Source organism: Ostrea edulis, chromosome 6, assembly GCF_947568905.1.
Source record: "Ostrea edulis chromosome 6, xbOstEdul1.1, whole genome shotgun sequence".
NCBI classification, from domain to species: Eukaryota; Metazoa; Mollusca; class Bivalvia; order Ostreida; family Ostreidae; genus Ostrea; species Ostrea edulis.
The window spans coordinates 38,383,534-38,403,089 of record NC_079169.1 but is presented as its reverse complement, the minus strand read 5'-3'; the positions used below and the strand labels follow the sequence as shown (position 1 = coordinate 38,403,089).

At 35.7% G+C, this 19,556-nt stretch overlaps 1 protein-coding gene across 2 annotated transcripts in view; it reads right to left on the bottom strand.

Moving 5' to 3' along the window:
• Positions 1–6,935: 6,935 nt before the first annotated feature.
• LOC125646036 (formin-binding protein 4-like) overlaps positions 6,936–19,556 on the bottom strand; it is a 105,249-nt gene continuing 92,628 nt past the window's right edge. The window contains exons 11-19 of one of the 2 annotated variants that reach the window (XM_048872151.2): positions 16,989–17,312; positions 15,261–15,365; positions 13,440–13,573; positions 9,562–9,702; positions 9,013–9,361; positions 8,894–8,924; positions 8,087–8,607; positions 7,760–7,923; positions 6,936–7,377 (exon numbers count right to left, since the gene is read on the bottom strand). In XM_048872151.2, coding sequence (XP_048728108.1) covers position 7,377; positions 7,760–7,923; positions 8,087–8,607; positions 8,894–8,924; positions 9,013–9,361; positions 9,562–9,702; positions 13,440–13,573; positions 15,261–15,365; positions 16,989–17,312 — 1,770 coding nt within the window. In that variant the 3' untranslated portion in view covers positions 6,936–7,376. Of the gene's footprint in view, positions 7,924–8,086; positions 8,608–8,893; positions 8,925–9,012; positions 9,362–9,561; positions 9,703–13,439; positions 13,574–15,260; positions 15,366–16,988; positions 17,313–19,556 lie in introns of both variants that reach the window. The other variant, XM_056139557.1, reaches the window with a different exon arrangement.

Here is a 19,556-nt window from a genome sequence, read left to right as displayed (position 1 = left end):
AATAACAAAAACTACATATAAATACATCTAGCACTACAACTACACTAATCTACAAACGTATTTACAACGCAGACTACATGTTTTTGGTCTTTAGGCTTGCCAATCAATGTTTAAAAGTGGAGCGAATTAGGACATGCCTTATTCGTCCAAAGAGCTGATCCAAAATCAGCAACGTAACAAATATGAAATAAATATCTGCAAGAACTGAGAAAATAGTATGGAAAACTGGACCGACGGACAGAGTGCAAACTTAAAGTCCCCTTCGACTTCGTCGGTAGGGGCCTAATAAACCAACCAACCTTTGCAAGCCACGAGTTTTTGGTCCAATCAGAGCAGACTGATTGAAAACCCTGCGCATGGCCGTGGTGGCAAAGATGGTGCAAATACTCTGCATGCTCAATAACTATCACATTCCATTTGCATTTCTTACCTGTACATATTGAGATTTAGTTGGATTCCTTGTATATAGGCCAAGATATATTCTATGATTATATTTTACCAGCATTTTTTACTAGCCTAACAAAATACATTTGGGTGTATTGTTGTCACCCTGGTCTGTTCTTCGGTCACACAATTGTCTTCTTGAAACTCCTCTTACATTTTTTAAGCAGTAGTCAATTCAACTTCTGGAATATGTTTAATGGTGTCCAGTCTTAATTTCTCGAAAAAATCTGAAAGTTTTTACTGAAGTTTTGTCTCTTATCCGCTAAAATTGAAACTCAGTAGATTTTAGTTTTCATTATAAAATGAGGGAATCGGGAATGACCACATGGGCACTTCCCCAACATAACGCGCACTCAATGTATCCTAACATGAGCAAGAAAAGCATGTAACGCGTAGTGGTCACCAATCGAAGTACTGATCACGCTCACTGTAGCTCGCGTGAAAAGGAGAGGGACTCTACCATAACACTAGAAAATGCCAACTCTTTAGTGAGGTAGTATAAGCTACCTTTACCGCCCGCTACAATCATTTACCCCACTCAGCGAAGTTTGTTCCGAAGCTTAGCATGGGTTCTCTCTGAATGTTTGGTATCTCTTTGGTAATGGCATCTGCCGCTCCCGACGACAATCACAGTCCTCCTCGGACGAAACGACATGGACACGTAGTCCAAGAGCTCCGAAGAGACCCATCCTAAATAAAAAAAACCACAACAGAATCCGAATCCCACCGCTAGCTGCCACCATTTTGTTACTCATATACCGTCACGTAGGCAATAGTGTTTAGGGGTGGTGGTGGTGGGGATCTCAACTGTTTTTAAGATATTTGAACAGTTACAAAATGAGTGGGTGTGGATGGCCATGGGGTACAAAAACCTCTTGCGAAAACTCTTCCTGATAAGAATTTTTGTTTCATTACTTTTTAAATCCGCGTTATTATGCCTCTCTTCCGCGTTATTACACTTTTCTTTCGCTTTATCACACCTCTCCTTCGCGTTAGCACGCCTTTCTTTTGCTTTATTACGCCTCTTTTTCGCGTTATTACACCCTTCTTTTGCGTTATTATGCTTCCCTTCAAAGATTGATTGATTGATTGATTGATGTTTTTCGCCACACTCAACAATTTTTCAGTTATCTTGCAGCGCCCAGTTTTTATTGGTCGAAGATAGAACTCAGATACAATGTACCTGCGAAGAGACCACCGATCTTCCGAAAGTAAACTGGGAAACTTTCTCACCTAAGGTGCGAGCGGGATTCGAACCCGCACCGACAGAGGTGAGAGGCCGTGTGATTGTGAGCGCGATGCTCTAACCACTCGCACACGGAGGCCCCATTCCTTTAAAGAGGGGCATTTGCTTTGCACCTGTCGGTCGGTAGACCACATGTTGTCCGCTCAATATCTTGAGAACCATCGTAATAATATTTCATATGTGGGTTGGTTACGAGTAGAACAGGACCCCTATTGATTTTCAAGTCAAAAGGTCAAAGGTCAATATACTCTGGACATGGGAAGATGCTGTCCACTCAATATCTTTCTTGACAGACATTAAACTTGGTACACCCATACATTGCGAGAAGATGAACCCTATCGATGGTCAAAAGACAAGGGTCAAACTGCACATAGGAATATACTGCACGCTCAATATCTTGAGAACCCTTTGCTTGACTTTTTACACTGGTACATCTTCAAGAGAAGATGACCTCTATTGATTTTGAGGTCGCATGGTCAAAGGTCAAACTGGACATAGGAAAATACTATCTGCTTAATATCTTGAGAACCCTTTGCTTAACAGACATCAAACTTTGTACACTGGTACATCTTCAGGAGTAGATTACCCCTATTGATTTTGAGGTCACATGGTCAAACTGGACATAGGAAAATACTGTCTGTGTAATACCTTGAGAACCCTTTGCTCTACAGACATCAAACTTGATACACTGGTACATCTTCAGGAGTAGATGACCCTTATTGATTTTGAAGTCACATGGTCAAAGGTCAAACTGGACATAAGTAAATACTGTCCACTTAATATCTTTCAAGTGCATATACATGTATTTATTTGTATGTAAAACTTTGATCCCCTATTGTGGCCTCATCCTACCCCCCCCCCCCCCCCTTGGTGGAGACATGAATTGAACAATCTTGAATTTCCACAATGTCAGGATGCTTTCATGCAAATTTCTAATTTCATAGCCCAGTGGTTCTTGAGAAGATTTTCAAAGGTTTTCCCTATATATTTGCATGTAAAACTTTGATCCCCTTTTGTGGCCCCATCCTACCCCTGGGGGCCATGATTTGAACAAACTTGAATCTGCACCATGTAAGGACGTTTTCATGCTAATATAAACTTCTTTTTACCCAATGGTTCTTGAGAAGATTTTTTTCTATATATTAGTATGTAAAACTTTGATCTCCTATTGTGGCCCCATCCTACCCCTAAGGGCCATGATTTGAACAAACGTGTAATTTTCATCTCTTCTGGCTCTTTAGAAGAAATTTTTTAAATGACCCCACCCTATTTTTGCTACCATCTACCCTTCGTAGGGGGCATGGTGCTTCATTTGAACAAACTTGAAAACCCAAGGATGCTTTTTGCCAAGTTTGCCCAGTGGTTTTGGAGAAGAAGTTGAAAATGTAAAAAGTTTACAGACAGACAGACAGACAAATGGTGATCAGAAAAGCTCACTCGAGCTTTCAGCTAAGGTGAGCATAAAATTGCGGAAAACTGATTTGTAGGATTGACTGAGACAAATGGACGAAGTGCACACCTAGAGTGCCCTTAGACTTCGTCATTAGGGGACTAAAACACGAGGCCCAAGGGCCACATCGCTCACCTGAGTTACCTTGGCCCATATCTGAAGACTTTCCATATATATTTGCAAGTAAAACCTTAGTCCGTATTGTGACCCCAACCTACTCCTGGAGGCCATGATTTTCACAACCTTGAATCTGCACTATGTCAGCAAGCTTTCATGTAAATCTCAGCTCCTCTGGCCCATTGGTTCTTGAGAGAATGGTTTTTAAAGATTTTTTCTATTCATTCCCAATTTCCCATGTAAAACTTTGATCCCCTATTGTGGCCCCATCCTACCTCTGAGAGCCATGATTTGAACAACCTTGAATCTGCACTATGTCAGGAAGCTTTCATGTAAATCTCAGCTCTTTTGACTCATTGGTTCTTGAGAAGATGTTTTTAAAGATTTTCCCTATATATTTCTATGTAAAACTTTGATCCCCGATTGTGGCCCCAACCTACCCCCGGGGGTCATGATTTGAACAAACTTGAATCTGCAGTATATCAGGAAGCTTTCATATAAATTTCAGCTCTTCTGGCTGATTGGTTCTTGAGAAGATGATTTTTAAAGATTTTTTTCTATATATTTCTATGTAAAACTTTGATCCCCTATTGTGGCCCCAATCTACCGGGGGAGGGGGGGGGGCATGATTTGATCATATTTCTATGTAAACTTTGATCCTCTATTGTGGTCCCAACCTACCCCCTGGGACCATGATTTGAACAAATTTGAATCTGCACTATGTCAGGAAGCTAGAAATGGTCTTCCCATTATGTTTACAGAAGACAATTTTTTTAATTATATAGATTTAAAACGCCGAGTGCCTGTGGTTTAAACAGGTTGGTTTTGTACAGAAAAGCATTGATGGGAGCGATAATTGATTTGATGTGTGCATTAATTCAACTGATGACAGCAATAATTGATTTGGTGAGCACATTAATTCAAATGAAGAGAGCAATAATTGAGTTGATGCACCCATCAATTATATCATATTGCTCTCACCAATTGATGGGTGCAAACTTGCATTTGGAGCTCGGTATAAATGATTTGATGATCTTGAATTGTTGTGTGCATCAAATGAATTGATATCTTTAAATAATTATAAATATCTTCAATTATTTGAGTTAATGATGGAATATTGATGATATCTTTAATTATTTATGTAACATCTTTATATAAGGAATAAATGCACACATCAAATCATTATTATTGCCGCATCAATTGAATTAATGATATTAATTTAATTGGAGAGCAATAATTCAATGCGCGAACCAATTTGAATTGATGCACGTTACATTTCAATTACATGCAATCTTCAATTAATTACAGATATCTTCAATTATTTGAGTTAATGATGGAATATTGCTACAAAAATATGGGAAGCTGACGATGTAGCTGAAGCTCTGTCATAAAGTTGTGTTATTCGCTTGCCGTGTCGTTGACATATTATGTTCAATAAAATATAGTATGGTATGAAGCAGATATGGACTTCATTCACTGGGTCACACCGGGTTCATAATTTGATTGCCTGTGCTTGTTTATCTGTTCATTTATATCAAACTTGGGTTAAGTTGGGTACATAACATGGTGATTGTCCATGAATAAATTGAAAAATTAAATGAATTTTGATGCAGAAAACCCCAATACTTATAATAGAGCATATAAAAACGCCAAGAGTAGGTACACTTCTATCAGCTCTAGTTTAGTGTAGTTCCATTGAACTTAATTAACCTTTTGGGTCAGGAAACCAAACGGTGTGCTGACCCAATAAAACCAAACATCACACACTGAAAGTTATTTCGTATCAAACGAATGCTGACAGAGTTTTGTTGTTTCCGAAAATTGCTGGCTTTGTCGGGGGTTTTAGAAGTAAGAAGGAATGCCAGCTCCTGTCCAGATACCTGCATTGTAGTGATTCTAGTAACTGCATGCTGTCCAGATTCCTGCATTGTGGTGATTCTAGTAACTGCATGCCCCTCATATACGTCCCAGTTCTGATCTAGCGCATGAATCCCGGAATTTTCATTTGCTTATATAGTTAGGGATCTCGTCATACTTGCGAGTCCAAGCATCAAGACCATAAACGGAGAATAGATACCCAAGATTTATCTACCGCATGTTTTTAAAAAATGCTGGTTTATAAAAAAAATCTTGGATGTTTTTGTCTTTAAAGCACGTTTGTCTGGAGGATGCTTGTATCCATCAATTAAGATAAAAGTCTCTTGCATGGTGTAATCAATTATTAATACAATGTGTATATCATATTCTTTGGACATTTTGTGATACTGATTATTCCAACATCCTGTGAAAAATTCCAGTATTCTACAAACAAGAGGCCCATGGGCCTAAAATCGTTCTTCTGATACATTGTAGAACAGGCAAAAATTCTCATTAACCAAGATTCATCAATTAACAAAGTTTGATGATGTTAAGTCAAATAGTACCTGAAAATTTAAATGTAACTGTCCAAAAGTAGGTCACGGTGACCTACTTTTGGTCGACACACTAAAGACTCAAGATGCATCAACTAACAAGTCAAATAGTATTCAAATATAGCCGTCAAATTCCAAAAGAAGGACACAGTGACCTACTTTTTGATCAACACACTCCAAAGACTCAAAATGCATCAACTGACAAAGTTTGATAATTGTAAGTCAAATAGTATCTGAAATATTAGAATATAGCCGTCAAATTCCATAAGTAGGTCATGGTGACCTACTTTTTGGTCAATAAACTATGAAGACTCAAGATGCATCAACTGACAAAGTTTGATTACCCTAGCTTTCATAGTGTCCAAAATATGCATCTAAAATTGAAAATGTGAAATTTGAATGTCTGCAAAATTCAAAAAGTAGGTCACTGTGACCTACTTTTTTAATATAAATATGTTTCGAGGCCTCTAGACACATCAACTTACAAGGTTTGATGATTCTAAACCTCTTGGTATCTGAAATAACAACCTAAAATGATTAGCCATAAAATTCAGAAAGTAGGTCATGGTGACATACTTTTCACATGACGCAGTTCAAGGTCCCATGATCCATCAATTGACAACTTTTGATGATCATAGGCTCAAAAGTGTCCAAGATATGCATCAAAATCCATTTAATAATAATTACCTGCGAAATTCAAAAAGTAGGTCACCATGACCTACTTTTGAGACATGATATTAGGTCCTAAGATGCATCAACTGACAACATTTCATGATCCTAGTCCTTATACTAAGCAAAATATCAAAGTTTTAACAAAACAAAATTTAAGGTCAACTTTGAAGTGACCTTGAGACCACACCCTTTGCCTCAGGATGATGCCTTGAACAATTTTTTTTTATCTGCAACCTATCCTCATCCTTATGCATAAGTTTGGTGATAATTTGCCCAGTGGTTCTTGAGAAGAAGATTTGTTAGCAACCACTACTTTTGTTTGTATTTTCCTAATTATCTCCCCTTGTTGAAGGGTCACAACCCTAGTTTTAGTACAAATGAAAGCCCTTGGGACAAGAATACCCTGTGACAAATTTGACAAAAATTGGCCAAGGGGTTCTTGAGATATAGCCCTTTTCCCAAAAAGTTGATGCACACCGCACGCCAGACATATGGCCATATGATTAGGCTCTTTGAGCCTTTGGCTCAGAAGAGCTAATAAAATGTAACTTGTAATATCCTGAGGAAAATTCCAGTATTCTACATATAACTCATGTTACATTTTTCTTTTTATTAAAGCACAACATGTGCAAAATTCATGATCACATATCTCAATCTGTAAAATGTTCATTTTACAGATATTCATATACAATATATTATCATATCTAATAACAAGCATACATACATTTCCAACAACACATTGAACAATGATAAATTTATGCTAGCTCATCCATAATCATTAAAACTGTGTACATTAAATGTAAGAGTCAAAATGTTCTTCACTGGTATCATTTTCCAGAGTTCTTACAGAACAATTAGTTTAAAATCATCCACTCTGATTCAGTTCAGGTTCACACACAGAATATAAATAAGCACATATTTCCGTGGAAATAAATGAAGAAAGCAAAGCAGATCAACCATCAGTTCCCATTCAACTACAGGCATTCGATTTTGCTAAAAGCAAAGAAGTCTTTCATGTTGAATAGTTCTCTTCAGCTCTATAAAAAAAAAAAAAACCAAAAAAAAACCCACACATGAAAACAGTGGCAATACATGTATTCAATATCCTTATATCTTTATTTATGAATGGTTATTTGTTTTTTTGCTAACTTTTATTACAAAACAGTAAATGTATATGTATAACAAAATTTTGGAGAAAACAGACCTATTAAGATGGTAAAGGTTTCTATGATTTATACTCTATATTTTCCCCTCCAGTTATTGTGGTACAATTTGTTATTTTCTCACAATTTTCAGATACACCTATGATAAAAATTATTTTGATAAGGCTTCCCCAGTCTAAGAATAAGGGTGTAAATACTCTGATTACATTTTATCACATTCTTCAGGACCTTACTCCAATGTAATAATAAGACGTACCAGTTGTATTCCTGCTTCCACTCCTCAAGTTTCTGTCTTATCGCCTGCTCACGCTCCTCTCGGTGCCGCTCCTCAATTTCCACTTCTTTCTTTACTTTCTGCCACTTCTGCACAAGTGAAGACACATTCTTCTTCTTGAGGTGCAAACCTGAGCTACTCATGGACTGTAATCAGATCAATTATTGGATTCATTGATTATTTCTTCAAAAAGTTTGAAATCTATTCTTTTGACACTCAACAATTCATTAGAGTGGGTTTAATAACTGATAAAAATTCTAAACTCTGCTCTACCCCCTACAAAATCTCTTTCTCATATTTCTCTGTTACCTTATCTTTCCTTTTCTTCTTTTTCTCACTGGAAATTCCACTACTGCTAGGCAACTCTGCTGTGGCAAGAGTGACTTCCCCTGACACACTCTCCTGCACAAACTCCGTCCCTGACACTACCTCCGGTACTCCAGGTTCGTCCCGTGAAAATACATGAGGGGGACGAGCAATCACAACCAGTTCCTGTGCGACCACTGGCTGTGCATCCTTTCTCTCTGGTGTATATGAGGATTCGGCTGAAATGACCCCAGCCTCTGAGGGATAAATGCTATCAGCAACACTGGAGTGCACCATGGGATCCCCATCAATACTGGAATATGTGATGGGAACGCTGGTGTCATAGGTCTCCATGGGAACATCAGAAGCTTCATCAGCTGGAGGGGGTGGGGGAGGAGGGGCAGCTAGGAGTAGATCTAGGTCTGTGCCAGGGGGTGGGGGTTCTCCCTGCATGACTGATGCAGCAGCTATACTGTTGGAGTAGTCATAACTCTGGGACACCTGTGTCACATCCATGGTAGATACTGGAAAGAAGGGAGGCAAATATCAAAGCAATGAGAATAGACATTTCTGTAATATTCAGAACTAAATTGGATAAAAGTATATATTAAAACGTGCTTATAATGAACATGCTAATAATGAATTCATGCTTATTGTGAATTGGCATTTATTCCCCTATGATAGAAAAAAATAAAGAAAATATTATTGGATACAACAAAGTTTGGTTATAAAGAACTATTTTCTGTTGGCCCTAGAGGTTTGCTATAACCGTGTTTTACTGTATTACAAAAGTTGTTAAATATACTGCACCTGGTGTAGAATTTCTATACTTTGACTTTCCCTGAAAAAGAATGCATTGTTTACTCAATAATGGGATCATTCATATATGTATATGATATCATAGATATTGTTAAATATCTTGTTGTTACTTGAAAAATTTCATCCATGACTGACAGAATGGCAGTGGTATCTGGTGCCCCTGTCTCTGTGGGCTGAACGGTGGAGCTAACAGGTTCCCCATCAATGGCCTGGCTGGTCTCCGGGGGTTCTTTAGGCTGATCCTCAATGTCCATACTGTCAGAATTGTCTAAAGTAAATTTGTGACTGTCTGTGGAATCCAAAGAATTCTCCATCACTCTGTGAGATTTTTCTGACTTCTGACTATTGAGTGACTTTGATTTGATCTCAGTGTCTATTGTGGAGCTGGAGGCAACCTCTTCAATACGGTTCCCCACATCAAACATCCGATTGGCATCTTCCTCCAGATCTCTTTGTGGACTGAAACATGCAATTCACATAAAAATTTAAAATATCTAAATTGTTCAAATTAGGCTTTACTTTTGAAAACACAATGCAAGAAACCTGTCAAGACAGTATTTCAACTTGCTGCTTTCATTGTTTCCAATACATTTAAGTCAGAATGTTCTACAAGGCTTCAAAAATTTGTATCAACTCATCAAGTCTTAATGAAGACAGACCTGGAAGACATCGAATGTTGCCTCTCTTTGCCAGCCACATCATCTGGCTCTTCTTCCTCCTCCTCCTCCTCCTCTTCTTCTGGATAATCCCACTGTGTTCGATTGGTTTTCTTGTTCATGTAGAAGTATCGCCTGTAAGCTCTGTTACGGGAGATCACCCATCACAGAAAAAAGGACAAAAATCAGAATCGTTCTCTTGGTTTGCGTTTCATGCTGGAAGCAGACATGTATATAGCTGCCATCTTGATAAACACTCTAACTCTTTATACCTTTCGTACAAACCACTCTGCACCATATGGACTTGTAAATAAGTTGGGAGAGATGTTCTTTTGTCTGCTCCTTATATTTGGTTTAATTTTCAGCAAGTATAAAGATTTTGAAGTGCAAGTAACAAGGTTCTACGAATTGAGCGTTTTATAAAGATCAGATATTTTACAAATTATTTCAAAAAAGTATCCAACAAAGTCAAGAGAGCGTGAAACATGGACTCTGAAAAACTTCGAAAGTCTGTTCTAGTAGTTGTAGTTGAATGACAACTACCACACATACTGGCCCCTGTTAAAATGTACATTAATGAAATTGTGCTTTAATGTGTGCAGTGTTTCCAGTAATTTTAATTCCTGCAGTTTTTGAAACAATCTGATACCTATTTCTCCATTATGCAAACATAAATATGTATTGTTTAAGATCTAAAGTTAAATGTACTGTAAAAGTAGTTATTTACGCTGGGGTTAAGTACATATTTTCCCATTCCACGTCCAACATTACGTGTGGGGGGAAAATATGAGGCAACTGAATATCATATATATCAAATATTCATAACTAAATGCATGGGGGAAATTTATGCCCTTATTACGTAACTGTGTAATCAGTGTAAATTTCCCCCATGCATAAATAACCACTTTTACAGTAATGGTTCTCTACAGATATCAACACACTGTCACATTGAACAGATAAAACAATTTCTTCCAGAACGTAGAATGAACAGTAAAGAACCAAACTTCTATCATGCATTTCTTTTGAAATACCAAAAAAAGAACAATTTGATACAGATATGAAATATGAAGAAGATGAATTCAATGAAAGACATTAATTTAAAATTAATGAACATTTCTGACATGACAAAGACATCATCAAATCTATCAATAAAAGTTTGTTTTGTTTTTTTGTCAATACAGTTCTGTCTATAAATATATTTACCAAAATACATGTATTTATTATCAATTACTTATAAGATTTATTCATTTTTTTAAATAAAGAAACTTTTTCACATTGCCTCAAAGAACTTGCATAGAATCTGTATTTTCAACTTAACACCTAATAGGATCATTATATCTGATTGAAACCAATGGGACACAATGCTCACCTGCATAAACACAGAAGTGGTCATTTTCATTTCAACAATTGACTGATTATGTATTCCATGTATGAAGGAAGTGTCATAACATTTCAATAACATATTATTGTAAGTGAGGTCATTTTTACTGGAGAGTTCATTCACATCATTTTGATACACACAAATAAATACAGTAAAACATGCGTATAATGAACATGCCTATATTGAATTCACACTTATTGCAAAGTCATATTCATTCCCTCATGAGAGGAAACTACAAAATGTATTTGATATAACAAATTTTGGTAATAATGAACTGCTTTTCACTGGCCCTATAAGTTCACTATAACCATGTTTTACTGATCAAAGAATTTTGAACTCATTTTGCAAAAATTAAATCACACAAATATTTCCATATTTTCAGTATTCCATAATTAGTAACATTGTCCGCAAGTAGGATGTAGAAGAATTTTCAAATAATTACACAAGACAGAGTTCCATGTACATATGACAGACAAAAATCAATTAGAAAAGCCCAATTGAGCTTACATAAGTTAAATCAAAACAGTTTCTTTACTCAAAGAAAGAGGGAAAGTAAATTCCACTCATTTTATACGATATAAAGTAAGTTGGGGCAGTTTACACGTTATAGACTGTGGAGTGGTTTATAAAAGTACGTAAACCATCCCACCTGACTTTATACTGAATAAAATGAGCATAAATTACTTTCATTACTTATGATTTAATTTTGGAAAACAGATTCAATGTAATCCAAAAAACAATTATAAAGAAAATACAAATTTCATATGCCATAGCAACAAAAAGGAAATAGGATCCAAACATATTGTGATGTTATTTGTGGGACATCACATGGCACAACTGAACTTACTTAAGTGAAGTGAAGCAATCAAATTGAATTTTACAAGTAAAATTAAATTATATAATGAAATAGCAGCACATAAATTTTTCAATGTTTTTAAGGGCTCCCAATACACTGCACACTAGAAATTCCGATATATATATTTTTTTTTAGCAGTTTGAGTGATGTGCCCAATTTTTTTTTTATCAGCTGCCCCTGATTCACATGTTGTTTTTTTTTGGGTTTTTTTATACATGCTTTGATAGTCAAGTGGTATTTCCAACCAGAGATCGTTATTTAAAAACACAATCTTAGTTTGTTCTGTATAAATTCCAATTTCACACCTCTTTTATCTTCCAGTTTGCAAAATCCGAATTTCAAAAGATTTTATTTCTCAAAAACCAGCATGGCTTTAGTTGGTAGTAGCGTAATTACTCCGGTGGCAAGTCAGAGTTATTGCCTACCAATCTGATTTAAATCAGATCTTTGATCTGCTTCATTCTTGTTATGTCACTACAAACTTTGTGTAGCAAAATAACAATAATGGAGCAGATCAAAGATCTTATTTGAATCAGATTAATGCCTACTTCTTAATTTTTGGTTTTTCTGTTGATAGTTGATAAGTTGATAGTTGAAAGTTAATATTGACTTAAAGATGAAAAAAATTCTTCAAAACTAGGAATAACATTAAGAATAATACTTGAAAAGAGAAAATGATAAAAACCTATGCCCCATATTATAAAAAATCTTTTAACAATCTTGAATATCAAATCTGTGACCCTTTAAAGTAAATATTATGGTTAAATGAAAATTTGATAACACTATAATTCCTTTGCATTTCTTCACTCAAAATAAGCAAGAAAAGTAAATACATATAGATCTTATTCAGGGCACAGCGTCATTCAGTTGGATATAAGAAGAACTTTTCATGTTAGTCATTAGACTGTGATAAGAGCCACTGATCACTTTAGAGTCTCTGTACCGTTTAAAAAAGGAACAGACATTTTTAATGACCTCATGGAAAAGTCGGATATGCCACGCAATTAATTAATTATACAGGCAATTAATGTACAATTACTGTACAATTTCTGTCAATTAAATGAAGGGATATTAATCTGTAAAGAAAGTAGTGATATCAATAGCTGAAAAATAAACTATAAAATTAAAGAATGACATTAAACAGAGTTCAATTACTTTTAATCCAATAAACATATTCACATATTCAATAATAAATAATTTCATTTAGCTCAATTAATGATACTTATTTAATGTAACTCAGAGAAATAGTCTTTATCCCTACTCACCAAACCAAAACATCCTGTCCACCGGTTTCCATGACTACCAATGTGACCTCTCAGAAGTAAGGCATCAGTCTCTGTCTTCATCACCAACTTTTCAGAGAATTACTATGATTATGGCCATATTTCCTACCCTTCTCTGTCAACCATGATGTGTCTATACTCGTCGTATGTCATAGATGGTCAGGATTTTAAGCATGTACACAGGTTGGGTTTTTCAATACAATATATCTTTTTCTCATGAATTTAGGTGTTTTAGAAAGTCCTCACATGGACAAGCATGATATCATAAATGTCCAGATGAGTCCAAATCAAATGTAGGGGACAGCTTGCACGCAGACAGGTCCACGCTGGGGGTACCAAGTGAGCTACAAGATAAACGTACCTGTCCCAGTGGCATGTCCAGCCAGGTGGCGCTGCACTCTGCTCATACTGCTGTAATTGGCGATTTGCTTCCTCCAGTTTTAACAAGAAGTATTCTGTGGTCAATCCACCTGACTGCCAATCTTGCTGTCGTGTCTAGGAAAATTAAATGTGAATTAGTACATGTAAATTATCTGGATAGCGCTCTTGCTTCTCACCACTGCGACCCGAGTTCGATCCTCCTGATTGGCAGTGGTTGTAAGCGAGAGGGTATGGCGATCACCTGATCGGACATGTGGGTTTCCCCCCGGTACTCCGGTTTCCTCCCAAATAAGCTTTCATGGGTTATCCTTGGTATTTATGTATGTATGTTTGTATGTATGTATATACTGAATAAATATTTATTTTATCTAAATCTTTCTTCTTAGAAATATTGGGTTGGGATGAGAAACAGAAACTGTAAGAGTAAGGTAGCAGTTTAACTAGTAAATTACTCATCATATATCACTTTGATGTACATATATTTCACGAAAGGAGTATAGCGCACTTGGTATGCAATTTCGCCTACATAAATACTTTTTTCTTGAATATCATTTTTTAGAAATATTCTGCTCTACAATGTCAGTTTATACTTGTGTTCACCCAAATTACTCAATAAAGATATCTATATGTTGATAGTATCTTTATTTGATAGGCATAAACATCATCGTGATTATATAGAGTATATAGTAGATGTAACGTAATGGGCCTAAGAAATTGCAAACTGTTGCAAAAGGCCACCCTAAACCAGAAATAAAACACTGAAATTGTTTTAATTGAATATGACTGTACATAAGTCCATTTGAAGAAATTTGGTTTAAGGAGGCCCTCTGGTTGAAAATGGCTAAAATCTGAAAAAAATCGTTCTCAAAATTTACCTTGAGATTTAGCAGCCTGTCAAACGTTAAACCTTTAAACTTATATGCATGGGTGGCCTAGTGGTTTAAGTGTTCGGTAAACTTACACTTAAAGCACACATTCCGAGTTCAAGTCCCATATTTTCCCAATCTATTTTTTTTTTTTTTTTTTTTTGCTTTTCATTTTTGGGGGGGTCGTTTTCTTGGGGGGAGGGTATAAATGTGATACATATATTTTAACAAATATTAGTAATTTTCATCATAACTTTCAATATTTGCAAGTTACGACTTAAAGAAAAGTAATTTATTCCGAGATCACTGTAGTTCCATTTGTTTACACTAACCTGTTCCTGTGTGCACAGGGTTTTCGAACCGTAATGTGGCTGACGAAAAGCTAAACAAATACTACAAGGAAAGGGGCACAAATGCACAGCATGTAATAAAAATAGGTCAAGGGAGGAAAATAACTGTTATACAGTATGACTTCTCAAAAGTAAACATAAAAACTCATGTAGCAACTGTCATATGATAAACACTCGAATTATCAACCAAAGGCAAATGAACTGATGAAATCTATTAAAGGTGCTGCAGCCAAGTCAGAAAAATACAGTGAGCTAAGTAATGCCATTTGTAAAAGGTTTGTTGATATGAATGCACCTATGAAAATATTGTACTGTTCATCATTCCACATAGGAACATGGTTTATTGATTAAAGAACGACTCATATAAATGTCAGTAATGCTAAACTGCGGCAGTGATTTATCTTGGTTAACAAAACATCAAAAATGTTGGCCTTATATTTAAAAATAACACACCAGTCTATTTTTGGAAACCGGTGTTTTCCCTTTAGATTTCTGAGTCGGCCGTTTCGTCAGCAAAAGCGCTATTCCTTTTTATCAAGGTGTACAGGAATTCAATCATGTAAAGTACAGATATTAGAAACTTACCTCCAATTCAACCAACAAGATCTGCAATTTGGAAAGCCCCTTTTTCGTTACCTCTAAAAACTCTAGCTTACTGAGTGCCAGTTCCACTAACTCAGAAGCTTGCATCTGTAAAACAATACACAAATGTGGCTCACTACAGAAAAACACTTATATATACCAATGATGAGAAATTTTCTATTAAAAATGGATTGTTTAAACACAACATCACTTACAAAACCTGCTGCATATGCATGTACTTGATTTTTTCATATCTCTACTTTAAATAGCAGCAATAATCATATTTTTACATTATGAAATTTTTGCAATTTAAGTACATACCAAATCTTTCCCGCAGGAAGTACTTTACAAAAATAAAGGAAGATATAAAAATAATTCAAAATAAATATTTCTCATGAAGGTTAATTTTTTAAAATCCTAGATTAGGCTCCTGTGAACATTTCTACCGATATTAAATTAAAGAACCTTGGTAATCTGCTGGATGCCTTTAAAGAGGAAGCTTCACCATCTGGATGATGTTTTGGTGGAACAGAATTTCAGGGGTGTTTTTTTAAGTCTTGGTTTTCCAATTTGGGAAAAATAGCAATATCTACTTTAAATTATGGAAAAAAATTCATACCAAAAACTAGGGAAAGACCCAAACCAGTGCATTAAGGTATAATTGGGCTCCTTCTGATTTTCAAATAAGCAGTGGCTAAATGAAATTTGGTTTACTTAACTATTTTGAAGCAAAAATTGTAATATGTGGGCCTGTGAAGGAGATTTATGAACAAATTAGACTATCCTGCTTTGCTTTGTTTTCATTGTTTGGGAATTTTTAAGCAAATATTGGGGAAAATACCTGCTTTTTAGCATTGGGAATGGGGCCTTATCTCAGCCCCCTAAAGACCCTTAAAAAAACCTGAGTTGATACATTTTGTATCATAATCTGGAAATTCATTTCAGGATACAGCTGGTCATTTTTTTTCTTCTAAAAAAACAAACATTAAAATGCATTGAAAATTTGATCATTAATCCTGTAGGGACCATGACCTTTTGACCCCAAAATTAATAAGGATTTTCCTCTCTTGAAAACAAAGATAAATGTGAAGTATGAAATAAATGGAGCTAAAAGAGTGGCTTGTAAAGTGACTACAAGTTTTTTCTAGGAAGCCTGTGGTGATCTTGACCTTTGTACCAAAAAATCAACAGGAATCAGGGTTCTTCCTCTCATGATAGCAAAGCTACATGTGAAGTATGAAATCCATGGAGCACACAATTTGGCATGTAGAGTGTCTACAAGCTTTTTCTATGAAGTCCTGCAGTAACCTTGATCTTTGGACCCCAAAATCTGTAGGGTTCTACCTCTTTCGATAACAAAGCTAAATGTGAAGTATGAAATCAATTGAACAAAAAGACGTGGCTTGTACAGTGTCTACAAACATTTCCTATGAAGTTCCATAATGACCTTGGCCTTTAGCTTTTTGATCCAAAAATCAACAGAGTTCTTCCTCTCTTGATAACAAAGTATGAAATCATTAGAGCAAAAATTGTGGCCTGTGGAGTGTTTATAATCCTGTGTAAAACACTCACATAACGGTTCTGTTACTAAATCCTCTCTTGCAATGATTTGCAAGGGGATAATAAGTGATTCAGTTATCCGGATGCTTCATTTATCTGGACAATTTTGCTAGGAACCAAAGTATTTGGATTAACGAGGCTCCACTGTATATACAGAACCAATGCTTTTACCTTCAGATTGGCTAACTGTACAGGAGTCAGATGACTCTCCCCTGAATGAAGGACTTCTGCTTTCACAATTGGTGGCGATGGTTCTGCTTTCTTCACTCCCGACGGTGGAGGCGGGGTCACTGGCTCCTTCTTCACCGCAGCCTCTGGCACTTTCTTGACTTCAATTTTTTCCTCTGGTTTCTCTTCAGATCCTTCTTGCTTTGATTCCTTTGACTTCTTTTCCGGTGCTGTCTTTTCTTCCTTTTCCTCATTCTTTTGTTTGTCCTGTTTGTCCTTCTTTTTATCTTTCTTCTTGTCATCTTTCTCTCGGTCTTTATCCTTATGCTGCAATCATGTACCATTGTGCATACATACCAGTGATGAATAAAAATATTTCATTTTGAAAACTTTTTCCCTACCATCCTTACGATTGATACTTGCTTCAAGCCTATGTTTATATTAATTAAATTATGGGCATACAACTAGGGTGCTTCAGAAAACATACAACCTACAGGTCAATAGATGAATTGATAAAAAGCACTGTGGTATATTATATGACTTTCACATTTGAAATATCAAGTTCTCTATGTACAGTGTACCATAAAACACAGTTATTAGTCTAGTCAATATAGCAAATCACCTCAAAGTAATTGCAACAGAAACAAACTCGATGGAATTCAATAAACAAAAGTGTGATTAATAACATACAAAAAATCGGACAAAATTGGACAAAAGGAAATATTTCAAATTTAGACTTAAATGTTTTAGTAAACCATTGATATTTTGTGGTGTTTACGGCACGCCTTACATGAAAAGGGGAGTAACTCAACTGTGACAGTAATTGGAATAAACATATACACGATTTAAGGTGCATGTAATAGCAAACGTGATTAAACAGTTGAACAGTTGTTACAGTATTAAAAAGGTGATTTTTGACACCTTTTATATACATACAATATTGCTCAGCGTCTCATATTCTTTGCCGCCTTCCACTCCTGGGGAACTTTCGGAACAAAGCTTCAAAATATTTTGTTGACCCTTTACTGAATTAATTTTAATTGTGAAACACAATATTTATTTCAGAATTTACTAATAATCAATTATAAATGAAATCTTAAAGAATTAGTGTCAATTTACAAAGAGGAACTACGTTCACTAAAAAAGAAGTATGGAAAGCTATTAGGGTTAAAAGTTTCAGTTAGTTTGTATCTTCATCATTTGAGCAAGCGTTTTGTATTAAAAACTTTTATATAATAGACCCATGGGCCACATCGCTCACCTGAGTCACCTTGGCTCACATTTAAAGATTTTTCCTATATATTCACATGTAAAACTTTGATCCCTTATTGTGGCCCCATCCTACCCCCGGGGGCCATGATTTTTACAAATTTGAATCTGCACTATGTTAGGAAGCTTTCATGTAAATTTCCACTTTCCTGGCCCAGCAGTTTTTGAGAAGATTTTTAAAGATTTTCCCTATATATTTGTATGTAAAACTTTGCTCCCCTATTGTAGCCCCATCAGGGTTGGGCGGTTAAAACCGACCCTGGTTTTAACCAGTGGTTTTAACCATCCCGGTCAATACTCCCCAAGTGGTCAATACTGGTCAATTGTGATTTAAACTGTCCAATTTCCTATTTTTGTACATTTCTTGCAAAGATAAAGATAAATTAAGTCTTTTCATTATATGGATTAATATTTTTCATTAGATAATCAAATGTAATTTCATAAGTTTAATGTATTTGGTTTGCTGAAACTGACCGAAATATCTTCAGTACCTACCAGAGGGTCACAATTCTATAGCATAGCTTGATGATTGGAGACAGACCTCTTAATACATGTACCTGGGACAGATTAAGAATAAAAGGTAGCTGGACATTACTGGAGCACAGGAAGCAGAGTTGACAGGTGTTAATTAGCATAGGCTGGGACCAGTGTGCCTGTTATTGTTATGAAAACATCACCAACCCACCCCCTCAAATGTTTATTCAACAGTTAAAATAAAGATTGGTGAAAAATACTTATAGGTAGTTGTTGTTAAACTAAGGAATTTGAACAGAAACTTTTACATCTTTCCCAATTCAACAGTCATTTGTACATTATTTATCTAATATTATGACTTATAAGTATATTATAAACTGATAGTGCATGTTATGAATTAGGCCATATTTAAAATGTTTGTTTCCCCTCCCCCGGGGCTGACTTTTGAAACAGACCTGGCAGGCAGGTGTTTTTTTTTTGTTTTTTGTTTTTAAATTTTCGTTGGAAACACCTATGAAAAAGCAGCTCAGAGCACCAATAGTCATTTTCAATACTGTACACCAGAAGAAGAGTATGCCATGTATTGGTTGAGCTTGTTTTTATGTTGGTCACTGGATTGACATGTCTGCTGGCATTTATAATTCATATTCTGGGACATGTTGGTGTGAATGCACTCAGTGGATGCAATATGTTGGTTTATGAATACCTACATTGAAACATTACATCTTTTCAAAGAAAACATTGAAAACAAAAACATTTTTTCTTGACTTAGTAGAAACAGATGTACTTAATAACATATCAGAAATGTACTTATAAAAAAATAACTTA